The sequence below is a fragment of the Delphinapterus leucas genome, chromosome X (genome assembly GCF_059928025.1).
Source record: "Delphinapterus leucas isolate spDelLeu-1000000601 "Yukka" chromosome X, BTC_Dleu_Yukka2, whole genome shotgun sequence".
NCBI lineage: Eukaryota > Metazoa > Chordata > Mammalia > Artiodactyla > Monodontidae > Delphinapterus > Delphinapterus leucas.
This window is the reverse complement of record NC_143150.1, coordinates 116245109-116257971: the sequence shown is the minus strand read 5'-3', so window position 1 is coordinate 116257971 and position 12863 is coordinate 116245109. Positions and strand designations below refer to the sequence as shown.

The window sequence follows — 12863 nt, the reverse complement described above, 5'->3', positions numbered from 1 at the left end:
TGTCACCTCCTCAGAGAAGCCTTTTCTGACCACCCGATCTAGCTCCGCCCCTCCACCATCCTCCGCCATCTGACCCGGACTCATTTTTCTTCACAGCACTTATCACCACCTGATATTATATTTGTTGTTCACTGTCAGGCAAGCTCCACGAAGGCTGAGAAGAGCACTGGACACAGAGTAGGTGCTCTATGGGTGTTGGATAAACGAATGACTGACACAGCTATGTTCTGTTAGCACAGTGAAGGGGGCGAATTCAGCTTTGGCTAGCTCTGGACAGGAGGACAGCTGAGCTGAGTCCTGAGGGATGAGCAGTACAAGGTGGGCAGCTCTCTCTTTGGAGCAGGCCTGGAACTGTCCTCATCTGGGTCCACATCTCCCTCCCACCTCTCCTGGGGCCCGTCCAAGTGGAGACTATTTTCATTCGTTTGGGGATTCTCTGGAGCATCCGGCACAGTGACTTGCATTCATTCATTCCATGAATACTTACAAAACTTCTACTAGGTGCCCATTACTATTCTAGATAGAGTAGAAATTTTAGATATTTCTCTAAATTGAACTGCATTTTTAAAAGTCTGGGATTGTGTTTGAGTATCTTTGGTCAGAGAGAGCTTTTTAAAACTCAGATGATATGTCCTTAAAAATATAAAATAGTTCCTGAATCACAACCTTCAAGATTTTCAACTTCAAAGAAACAGCACAGAGCCCACTGCAAGCTTGCTTCCAAAAACTGAATTGTCATCTCTATAGAGGGCAACAACCCTCTTGGTTCACAAAGATGAAATTTACAATGATGATGCAAGGACCATGAGTCAAGACCCAGGAAAGAGAGGGTAGAATCTGGAAAAAACCCAGGACAAATAGGCTTTTCTCTCTGCTAATGTCAACGTCCCAAACTGACAGGAGAGTACTGACATGCAAATGGAAGGCTCAGAAATAAGACAAAGACAAACAGAGACCTCACAGCTCACCTAATGGATCTGGAGTTTGCGGGAAAGCAATACAATAACCAAAGACAGGCAATACAGGCACAGAAAGAATGCAATGGACTTAAGAAAAAAAAAAAACCCAAGATGCTATTAATTCAGTAATGTGCTACAGAAAGATTTTCCTTATGGAAAGCACATACATCGATAACCAGTAGTAGTAGTTTATAAAAACCATAGCAATCTCTGAGCAAAACAATATTAGCGAAAAAGTCTCTGTTAGGAAGCAAAAAATCAGATATAAGTGCTTCTATCATCTCGAAACATTTTTTTAAAATTCCCAAGTGTTAGAGGGCAGACAGCAGAAGCAAGAAGAACTACAATCCTGCAGCCTGTGGAACAAAAACCACATTCACAGAAAGACAGACAAGATGAAAAGGCAGAGGGCTATGTACCAGATGAAGGAACAAGATAAAACCCCAGAAAAACAACTAAATGACGTGGAGATAGGCAACCTTCCAGAAAAAGAATTCAGAATAATGACAGTGAAGATGATCCAGGACCTCGGAAAAGGAATGGAGGCAAAGATCGAGAAGACGTGAGAAATGTTTAAAAAACATCTAGAAGAATTAAAGAACAAACAGAGATGAACAATACAATAACTGAAATGAAAACTACACTAGAAGGAAGCAACAGCAGAGTAACTGAGGCAGAAGAACCGATAAGTGACCTGGAAGACAGAATGGTGGAATTCACTGCTGCGGAACAGAATAAAGATAAAAGAATGGAAAGAAATGAAGACCGCCTAAGAGACCTCTGGGACAACATTTAACGCAACAACATTCGCATTATAGGGGTCCCAGAAGGAGAAGAGAGAGAGAGAGGACCCGAGAAAATATCTGAAGAGATTATAGTCGAAAACTTCCCTGACATGGGAAAGGAAATAGCCACCCAAGTCCAGGAAGCGCAGAGAGTCCCATACAGGATAAACCCAAGGAGAAACACGCCGAGACACATAGTAATCAAACTGGCAAAAATTAAAGACAAAGAAAAATTATTGAAAGCAGCAAGGGAAAAACAACAAAAAACATACAAGGGAACTCCCATAAGGTTAACAGCTGATTTCTCAGCAGAAACTCTACAATCCAGAAGGGAGTGGCATGACATACTTAAAGTGATGAAAGGGAAGAAACTACAACCAAGATTACTCTGCCCGGCAAGGATCTCATTCAGAATCAATGGAGAAATCAAAAGCTTTACAGACAAGCAAAAGCTAAGAGAATTCAGCACCACCAAACCAGCTTTACAACAAATGCTAAAGGAACTTCTCTAAGTGGGAAACACAAGAGAAGAAAAGGACCTACAAAACAAACCTGAAACAATTAAGAAAATGGTCATAGGAACATACATATCCATAATTACCTTAAACGTGAATGGATTAAATGCTCCAACCAAAAGACACAGGCTTGCTGAATGGATACAAAAACAAGACCCATATATATGCTGTCTACAAGAGACCCACTTCAGACCTAGGGACACATACAGACTGAAAGTGAGGGGATGGAAAAAGATATTCCATGCAAATGGAAATCAGAAGAAAGCTGGAGTAGCAGTACTCCTATCAGATGAAATAGACTTTAAAATAAAGAATGTTACAAGAGACAAGGAAGGACACTACGTAATGATCAAGGGATCAATCCAAGAAGATATAACAATTATAAATATATATGCACCCAACATAGGAGCACCTCAATACATAAGGCAACTGCTAACAGCTATAAAACAGGAAATCGACAGTAACACAGTAATAGTGGGGAACTTTTAACACCTCACTTACTCCAATAGACAGATCATCCAGACAGAAAATTAATAAGGAAACACAAGCTTTAAATGACACAATAGACCAGATAAATTTCATTGTTATTTATAGGACATTCCATCCAAAAACAGAAGATTACATTTTCTTCTCAAGTGCGCACGGAATATTCTCCAGGATAGATCACATCTTGGGTCACAAGTCAAGCCTCAGTAAATTTAAGAAAATTGAAATCATATCAAGCATCTTTTCTGACCACAACGCTATGAGATTAGAAATCAATTCCAGGGAAAAAAACGTAAAAAGCACAAACACATGGAGGCTAAACAATACGTCACTAAATAACCAAGAGGTCACTGAAGAAATCAAAGAGGAAATCAAAAAATACCTAGAGACAAATGTCAATGAAAACACGACGATCCAAAACCTATGGGAGGCGGCAAAAGCAGTTCTAAGAGGGAAGTTTATAGCTATACAAGCCTACCTCAAGAAACAAGAAAAATCTCAAATAAACAATCTAACCTTACACCTAAAGGAACTAGAGAAAGAAGAACAAACAAAACCCAAAGTTAGCGGAAGGAAAGAAATCATAAAGATCAGAGCAGAAATAAATGAAACAGAAACAAAGAAAACAATAGCAAAGATCAATAAAACTAAAAGCTGGTTCTTTGAAAAGATAAACAAAATTGATAAACCATTAGCCAGACTCATCAAGAAAAAGAGGGAGAGGGCTCAAATCAATAAAATTAGAAATGAAAATGGAGAAGTTACAGCAGACACCGCAGAAATACAAAGCATCCTAAGAGACTACTACAAGCAACTCTATGACAATAAAATGGACAACCTGGAAGAAATGGACAAATTCTTAGAAAGGTATAACCTTCCAAGACTGAACCAGGAAGAAAGAGAAAATATGAACAGACCAATCACAAGGAATGAAATTGAAACTGTGATTAAAAATCTTCCAACAAACAAAAATCCAGGACCAGATGGCTTCACAGGTGAATTCTATCAAACATTTAGAGAAGAGCTGACACCCATCCTTCTCCAACTCTTCCAAAAAACTGCGGAGGAAGGAACACTCCCAAACTCATTCTATGAGGCCACCACCACCCTGATGCCAAAACCAAACAAAGATACTACAAAAAAAGAAAATTACAGACCAATATCACTGATGAATATAGATGCAAAAATCCTCAACAAAATACTAGCAACACATTAAAAGGATCATACATCATGATCAAGTGGGATTTATCCCAGGGATGCAAGGATTCTTCAATATAATCAATGTGATACACCATATTAACAAATTGAAGGAGAAAAACCATATGATCATCTCAATAGATGCAGAAAAAGCTTGTGACAAAATTCAACACCATTTATGATAAAAACTCTCCAGAAAGTGGGCATAGAGGGAACTTACCTCAACATAATGAAGGCCATATACGACAAACCCACAGCAAACATCATTCTCAATGGTGAAAAACTGAAAGCATTTCCTCTAAGATCAGGAACAAGACAAGGATGTCCACTCTCACCACTATTATTCAACACAGGTTTGGAAGTCTTAGCCACGGCAATCAGAGAAGAAAAAGAAATAAAAGGAATACAAACTGGAAAAGAAGAAGTGAAACTGTCACTGTTTGCAGATGACATGATACTATATAGAGAGAATCCTAAAGATGCCACCAAAAAACTACTAGAGCTAATCAATGAATTTGGGAAAGTAGCAGGATACACAATTAATGCACAGAAATCTCTTGCATTCCAATACACTAATGATGAAAAATCTGAAAGAGAAATTAAGGAAACGCTCCCATTTACCATTGCAACAAAAAGAATAAAATACCTAGGAATAAACCTACCTAGGGAGACAAAAGACCTGTAGGCAGAAAACTATAAGACACCGATGAAAGAAATTAAAGATGATACCAACAGATGGAGAGATATACCATGTTCTTGGATTGGAAGAATCAATATTGTGAAAATGACTATACTACCCAAAGCCATTTACAGATACAATGCAATCCCTATCAAATTACCAGTGGCATTTTTTACGGAACTAGAACAAAAAATCTTAAAATTTATACGGAGACACAAAAGACCCCGAATAGCCAAAGCAGTCTTGAGGGAAAAAAACGGAGCTGGAGGAATCAGACTCCCTGACTTCAGACTATACTACAAAGCTACAGTAATCAAGACAATATGGTACTGGCACAAAAACAGAAACAGAGATCAATGGAACAGGATAGAAAGCCCAGAGATAAACCCACGCACCTATGGTCAACTAATCTATGACAAAGGAGGCAAGGATACACAATGGAGAAAGGACAGTCTCTTCAATAAGTGGTGCTGGGAAAACTGGACAGCTACATGTAAAAGAATGAAATTAGAACACTCCCTAACACCATACACAAAAAAAAACTCAAAATGGATTAGAGACCTAAATGTAAGACCAGACACTATAAAACTCTTAGAGGAAAACATAAGAAGAACACTCTAACACAAATCACAGCAAGATCTTTTTTGATCCACCTCCTAGAGTAATGGAAATAAAAACAAAAATAAACAAATGGGACCTAATGAAACTTCAAAGCTTTTTGCACAGCAAAGGAAACCATAAACAAGACGAAAAGACAACCTTCAGAATGGGAGAAAATATTTGCAAATGAATCAACGGACAAAGGATTAATCTCCAAAATATATAAACAGCTCACACAGCTCAATATTAAAAAAACAAACAAGCCAATCCAAAAACGGGCAGAAGACCTAAATAGACATTTCTCCAAAGAAGACATACATATGGCCAAGTAGCACATGAAAGGCTGCTCAACATCACTAATTATTAGAGAAATGCAAATCAAAACTACAATGAGGTATCACCTCACACCAGTTAGAATGGGCATCATCAGAAAATCTACAAACAGCAAATGCTGGAGAGGGTGTGGAGAAAAGGGAACCCTCTTGCACTGTTGGTGGGAATGTAAATTGATACAGCCACTATGGAGAACAATATGAAGGTTCCTTAGAAAACTAAAAATAGAATTACCATATGATCCAGCAATCCCACTACTGGGCATATACCCAGAGAAAAGCATAATTCAGAAAGACACATGCACCCCAATGTTCATTGCAGCAGTATTTACAATAGCCAGGTCATGGAAGCAACCTAAATGCCCATTGACAGACGAATGGATAAAGAAGTTGTGGTACATATATACAATGGAATATTACTCAGCCATAAAAAAGGAACGAAATTGGGTCATTTGTTGAGACGTGGATGGATCTAGAGACTGTCATACAGAGTGAAGTAAGTCAGAAAGAGAAAAACAAATATCGTATATTAATGCACATATGTGGAACCTAGAAAAATGGTACAGATGAACCACTTTGCAAGGCAAAAATAGAGACACAGATGTAGAGAACAAATATATGGACACCAAGGGGGAAGGGAGGGTGGGGAGATGAATTGGCAGTTTGGGATTGAGATGTACACACTGATGTGTATAAAATTGATGACTAATAAGAACCTGCTGTATAAAAAAATAAATAAAATAAAATTCAAAAATTAAACAAAAGAAAAAGAAAGGTTAAAGAAAAGAAAAAAAATTCCCAGGTGTTCATTAAATCTGTGTACTATCCTATGTTCTCTGAACCAAACTGATGCACCAAACAAGTTTTATATGATTCTCTCTATATAAAGAGTTTCCTTTTTTCCAAATTAAAATCATATTTCTCTTTCTCTCTCAGTACTACTGAACATGTTTCCATTCTACTGCTGGAATGAGTTATTTACTGAGTCATTCTTGTCAGTTACTAGCAGTAAAATGTTTTAAAGACTTAAGTCAGTGGTCACACAGTGTAAATTCGTTTTCCAGTTACACAGTTTTTCACTGGCTTCATTAGGAAAACATACAGCTGATGGTGACTGAGAAGTTATTATTGTCTCTCTGTTAAAGAGACAAAATGAGAGAGGGGGGCTTCCCTGGTGGCGCAGTGGTTGAGAGTCCGCCTGCCGAGGCGGGTTCGTGCCCTGGTCCGGGAAGATCCCGCATGCCGTGCAGCGGCTGGGCCCGTGAGCCATGGCCGCTGAGCCTGCGCGTCCGGAGCCTGTGCTCTGCAACAGGAGAGGCCACAGCAGTGAGAGGCCCGCATACCGCAAAAAAAAAAAAAAAAAAAATGAGAGAGGGCCTGAGAGCGAGTGTGGAGCACAGGGGCTCCAGAGCCCAAGCGCAGTGCAGTCACTTCACTCCAGATGCAGCTGAAGGAGAAAGAAGGGGAATGCCAGAAAAGTAGAATGGGACTAATGGACCTGAAGAAAACACGCCGAATGGGTTCATCTTGGTAAATCAGAGTCCAGTATTTACCAGGCAGCAAAGCCCTCAAGAGCACAACATTTATCTAGAAGATACACAGCACACCTCGGCGGGCTGGCCACGCCTCGTGGGGGAGCTAGAGGCACACGGCACAGAGCCCCCCAGACTGCTTTAACCGTCCGACTATGGAGAAGGGGAAAGATGCTTACTTGGGTGTCACAGGAGAAGACGACCTCTTAGAAACGCCTGCTGGAAAATCGCATCTTCTCAGAGGGGACATGAGGCCCACGCTGGGAACGGAAGTTGTTGTTCTTGGCCCCCTCTTCATCTTCTCCGTCTGTAGGGGACACAGAATAGGACGTCCATGGCCCATGACTGCCATTACTTCTACAATTTCTAAAAATACCCCAGATAGAAGCAATGCACAGCTTTCTTTCAGAAGGAACCATACGGAGCTATACTGCTTCTCACAATGGGAATCTTTGCAGAGAAGCACCAGGGGGTCATCATATTTAGGTCATTCAGTTAAAAAAACAAAAAACAAAAAACCCCTCAGCTTTAAAACATAAAGACCGCCTTCTCCTTGTTATCTTACAAAAAGCTAACAATGGAACCAGATTATGGTCCTGGACATATAGAAGCTGGAACGAGTACCAAGATATACAATCACTATTAAAAAAAAAAAAAAGCTATAGGTGGGTGCAAGACAGGGAGCTGGGGACCTTAACAGTGTACGCAGTTTAACGGGGACTGCAACCCCTCCATCCCTCTATGTCTTCCCCATGGCCTGCCTCACATGGGCCTCTGTGACTGGCCCGCGGCAGACAGTCTGCAACGGTGGTCCCCTTCTCTCCCTATTGTGATTTTCCGCAGCAAATCCTCACGCAGCCCCCATGCCTACATACATTAGCCCCCTTCCACAGGAATCCACCCAGCAGTAAAACCCTAGGGTCTGAAACATTCACTTCTCCTGTGAGAACCTTGGGATCACACTGGATTAACAAAATAAATATGGTGTTATAAAATAAATGCCCAATGGTAATGTGGTGTTTAAAATGAGTCTGGATGTCATTTGATGCTCCTTGCTTTAACAGGTGGAGCTCAGTTCCCTTCTCCTCAAGCGTGGGTTTGGTCTCTCTCTCTCTCTCTGATCTCTTGCTCTAGGGGAAGCCAGCTGCCATGTTATCTGGACACTCAAGCAGCTGTCTGGAGAGGTCCATGCAGTAAGGAACTGGGGCCTCCTGCCAAGGGCCACGTGAGTGAGCTGTCCTGGAAGAGCCCCAGCCAAGCTTTCTGACGACTGCAGCCCTGGCTGCCGTCCTGACCACACCCTCATGAGAGACCCTGAACCAGAAGCACCCAGCTAAGCCATCCTCAATTTCTGACCCAAAGAACCAGTGAGGTAATAAACATTGGCTTTAAGCTGCTAAGGTCTGGGGTAATTTGTTACATAGCAAGTGTAACTAGTGAAGGTAGTATGGCATGTATAACTTCTAAACAAATCTACACAATCGGGGGTACCTGCTCAACATCTGCCTTACTGAGTGTTACCATGACGACAAAAATGTTTAAAGCCCACTGTTGTGGATGAAGGTTGACCTAGAACTTCAGTTCTAGTTGCCTGTAGAGGCAAGACTGGCCCAGAATCAGACATCCTTAAAGAAGCAGAGAAAGGGCACTCGGAACATTCCTTCTGACGCCCGTCCTCTGGAGGACAGGCTATAACGAGGACAAGGGCTTTAGGAATCTGTTCCAAGGCACTAAGATTTAGGAGGGTGCAAAAAGTTAAATGATTTTCAAAGGTTGGGTGCAGTTTTAAACCAAATCTGCCCCTTGAGCAGTCCCTGGAGATAGATGGAAATAGAGCCCAGGTCAAGTGCAGGGAGTAATCACACTGTCAGATAAACCAGTCCTGAGGGGCGAGTGGGTATAAACCTACCGGAGAGGCCTCCGCTCCTGCAGGGGCTCCTTTCCCAGCATCTCCTACGCCAGATGTAGATGTCGTCTTCTTCTTCTCGGCATTTCGAGTGGGAGAAGACTTGTAGGAAGATTTAAGGGGGCCAGCAGGAGCTACACGAGGACAGGCATGGGATACTAGAGAGTTACAGTATAAAACCCAGAGACACAGGGAGCATAGATGGAAAAAGTAGGGGGAACAGAGGGTTGGGAAGAACACCACATTTCTGTTAAAATGTGACACGGGCAATCCACATTCTCAAAATACCACCACACTTTTTCTAGTGTACACAGAATAGACCGTATCTTAAAAGACCCCCATACTCAATGCTCGAGTACAGCTCATTTCAGGGGTTCAAAATCTGGACTTTGGAGCCAGATGGACCTAGCACCATCACCTAATAGCTGGATCACCTTGGGTAGGTGACTTAACCTCTCTAAATGTCAATTTCCTTGTACAGGAGACAGTTAACATAGCAGACCTGACTGCTGTCCTTGGAAGGGCCTGTTCACAAGGTTGACCCTTGTAAGCACCTGGAAACTTGGATTTCAGGAGGGTTCTCACCATTAACTGATGAGTAGCTCACTGTGCCTAAGCTGTCTGTACAAACAACATGACTGATCTTGCTTTCTTGTTCTGAGTCTGGAATGTGGTATGTGCCTGGCAGGGGGTGCCTATGTGACCAGCGCTGGGCGCTGGGTCTCTAACGAGCCTCCCTGGTTGGCAACATTTCACGCGTGTTGTCGCAGCTCGCTGCTGGGGGACTCAGGCACATCCTGTGTGACTCCACTGGGAGGGGACTCCTGGAAAGCTGCACCTGGTGTCCTCTGGACTCGCCCGTGCGCCAATTCCCCGTGCTGATTGTGCTGTGCGGCCTTCCGCTGGAACATCTCAGCTACGAGCGCCACCACATGCTGAGTCCTCTGAATCCCCCTAGCGAATCACTGAACCCGGGGTGGTCTTGGGGACCCCTGACACAATTGGCGTCAGAAGCAGGAATCCTGAGAAAGACCCTGATTCCCTGATGTATAGTAAAAGCATTGTTTGGTAAAAGGAAGGAGAAAGGGGTGGAGGATGACGACCCACTGATGCCTGGTGGCTATGGAGCCCCCCACCAGAGGAAACCGCAGCCAAGCTGCTGTCTGTTGTGAGAGGTGAAATACCTATGGAATCTGAAGATGACCCATGGAACTCCAAGTGCTGGCTTGCTCCATCCTCTGGCTGCTTTTGGCCATGCTGGCTTAAGTGAGGAGAAGAGCGCAGCCCAGGTGATGCCTTTAGTTTTCACTTTCTCCTCCAAGTGGAAGTGGGACACAACCTCCTTGTTTTTTACCCCCAGTGCTTTGGCTGGAATTTAAATTCTGAGTAGTGGAACCAGAACAAGTCTCCGTACCTGGTGATTTTTGCATAATGGAGCCTCTGGGAAAAGGGAGTTGTAAAAAGAGAGGCAATCTCCAGACAGAAGCACACTTTTGAAGTTTTAAAAATCAACCCGGAACCACTGTAGATACAGAACACCCTTCCGTGGGGCCCTAACCTGAGAAAACATCACAGATGCTGGCTGGACCATCCGGGTCACAGACAAATGCACACAGGAAAGGGCTCGTTCTCTGATGGGACCATCCAACACGGAGCTGCTGGTGGGCTCTCGACTTCTGATGTGGAGCCTGACTGCATTTCTAACTTGTAATTCCTGCCAGAGCTGCAAGCTGGGAAAAGGCACTGAAGGGAGTGTGACCCCTCCGTCCACCTCGACGAGCAGGCTCGACCCACTCTGGGGGATGCACCACTGCTGACGAGACAAGACGTCTGGTGTTTGACTTTCCAGATTGGCTACGGTTTGTTAACAACGGACTGAGAGCCTGACTCTACTTCCCTTGCCCTTCTCCTGCTACGCACACCTCAGAAAGGCAACTTGTTCAATGCACCTGTCCTTGAAAAGGGACTGATCTTTTCTAGGCTGCTCACTGGATAAATGAAGAGGATGAAAGAGACGGGGGGTGATGCAAACCTAGTTCGAAATTTTTTGAAAGTTCAGGATTTTGTCCCAGTTTCTGAGCAGGATGTGTCATTCTGCTTAAGTTGGACACATTTTTTTTTTTAAATAAAAATGCTCTTGTCCTTCTTGCATTCAACCCTTCCAGATGAAAGGTCCATGTTAGAGTAGAGGAAGACTGAGAAAATGTAAAGTTGTGATTATGGAAAGGGGCATGCTGATAACAATGGAGAAAAACAACAAAACCCAGCCCCATTGGAGTGGTGCAGGGGAGGGCCAGGGGAGGGGCATTCACGATCTTTCTCTTCCGGAACTGTTTCTGGGAACTCTCCCCTCTTGCTGAAGGAAAACCACACTGCCTTTGCAAGCTGCTGCCAGCGCTTCAGATTCACACAGATTGCAGGTGACAGCGTGACCTGAGACGGCAGGGGCAGGCCAGCTCCTGCGCAGTCCCCGCTCAACACCTCCACACGCAGTCCACGCTCGGCCGGAGATGAAGCCAGTGTCGCTCGCAGAACTGTTTAGAATGGACCGCCTCAGGCAGTGCCTCTGAAAGCAAGGACTGAGAGCTGGGGGCCCTGTGAGCCTGGACTGCCTGCCCAATGCACGTCCTGCGTGGGGTGCCCGAACATCATAAACTCTGTTTCCAGGGGACATGTGTGCTCTCGGGGACTGTACTTGTACCATCACGACACTGCCTCAGCCCTGGATGGCTTTGGGCCAGCTTCATCTTACTGCCCAGCGCTGGCTGGGCCTGAATTGATGCCTCAGGCCAGGTAGAAGAGGTTCATATGGAAACTTACAGAGGAAGCCAGCTGGCTTTCTAAGACAGACCTTGATGGTGACTGGTCTGTGTCTTAACTGTCTAAGTCCAGCACCCCCTACATGGCATAAGTGAGATCCACACGGTAGGTTGGCCTCAGCCTGCTATACGAGCTCCTATTGATAATAATTCTGCTGTAAAGACACCGTGGCCAAGGACCAAGGGGGTGAACTGTGCAGAGAAGAACAGAAAAAACACAGCAGGCCTAGCTGCTTTCCCTGGAAAGGCCTGCTTACCACGCTGGCCCCGGCATCGGGGAACTTGGATTTGGGCAGAGTTCCCACCGTTAACTGGTAAGAGTGGCTCACTGTGCCTAAGTTGTTTGTACAAACAACATGACTTACGCTGAACACCTGCTTTCCTTCTGCGTTTGGAATTTGGGTACGTACCTGGCAGGGGGTGCCCACATGACCAGCCCCCACTACAAACTCTGGGCACTGTGTCTCTAATGGGCTTCTGTGGTTGGCAACACTTCATACATGTGCTAATTCATTGCTGGGGGAACGTGTCCTGTGTGACTCCACTGGGAGAGGACACCGGGAGCCTGTGCCCGGTCTTCCCTGGACTTTGTTCCATGTACCCTTTCCCTTCGCTGATTTTGCTCTGCAGCTTTTTGCTGTAATAAATCATAGCTCTGAGCTCTCCTGGAGAATCATCAAGCCTGGGAGAACTCCTCCTGACACATTTCTCATTCTCAAAATGGGGATACTTCCTACTTGCCAGGAATTTTGTGTTTATTTGTTTGAGATAGAATTCATACACCATAAAGGTGTACAAGTTAGTGGTTTTTAGCATATTTACAAGGTTGTGCAACCATAACTACAGTCTAATTCCAGAACAGTTTCAACACCCCCAAAAGAAACCCTGTGCCCATTCAGCACTCACTCCTCTTCCCCCTCCCCTAGTGCCTAGTACCCACTTATTTACTGTCTCTCTGGATTTGTCTATTCCAGACATTTCATAAAAATGGAATCATAAAACTTGTGGCATTTTCTGCCTGGCTTCTTTCACTGAACGTAATGTTTTCAAGGT

The 12863-nt window shown here is 43.8% G+C and overlaps 1 protein-coding gene across 6 annotated transcripts in view; it reads right to left on the bottom strand.

The window, feature by feature from the left end:
* The window catches only part of MAP7D2 (MAP7 domain containing 2), a 56009-nt gene that overhangs the window by 27963 nt on the left and 15183 nt on the right, over nucleotides 1-12863 (bottom strand). For 5 of the 6 annotated variants that reach the window (XM_022560447.2, XM_089904689.1, XM_022560455.2 and 2 more), the window contains 2 exons: nucleotides 8995-9149; nucleotides 7265-7392 (listed from right to left, as the gene is read on the bottom strand). In XM_022560447.2, the coding sequence (XP_022416155.2) occupies nucleotides 7265-7392; nucleotides 8995-9149 (283 nt within the window). The remainder of the gene's footprint in view (nucleotides 1-7264; nucleotides 7393-8994; nucleotides 9150-12863) is intronic. The other variant, XM_022560449.2, reaches the window with a different exon arrangement.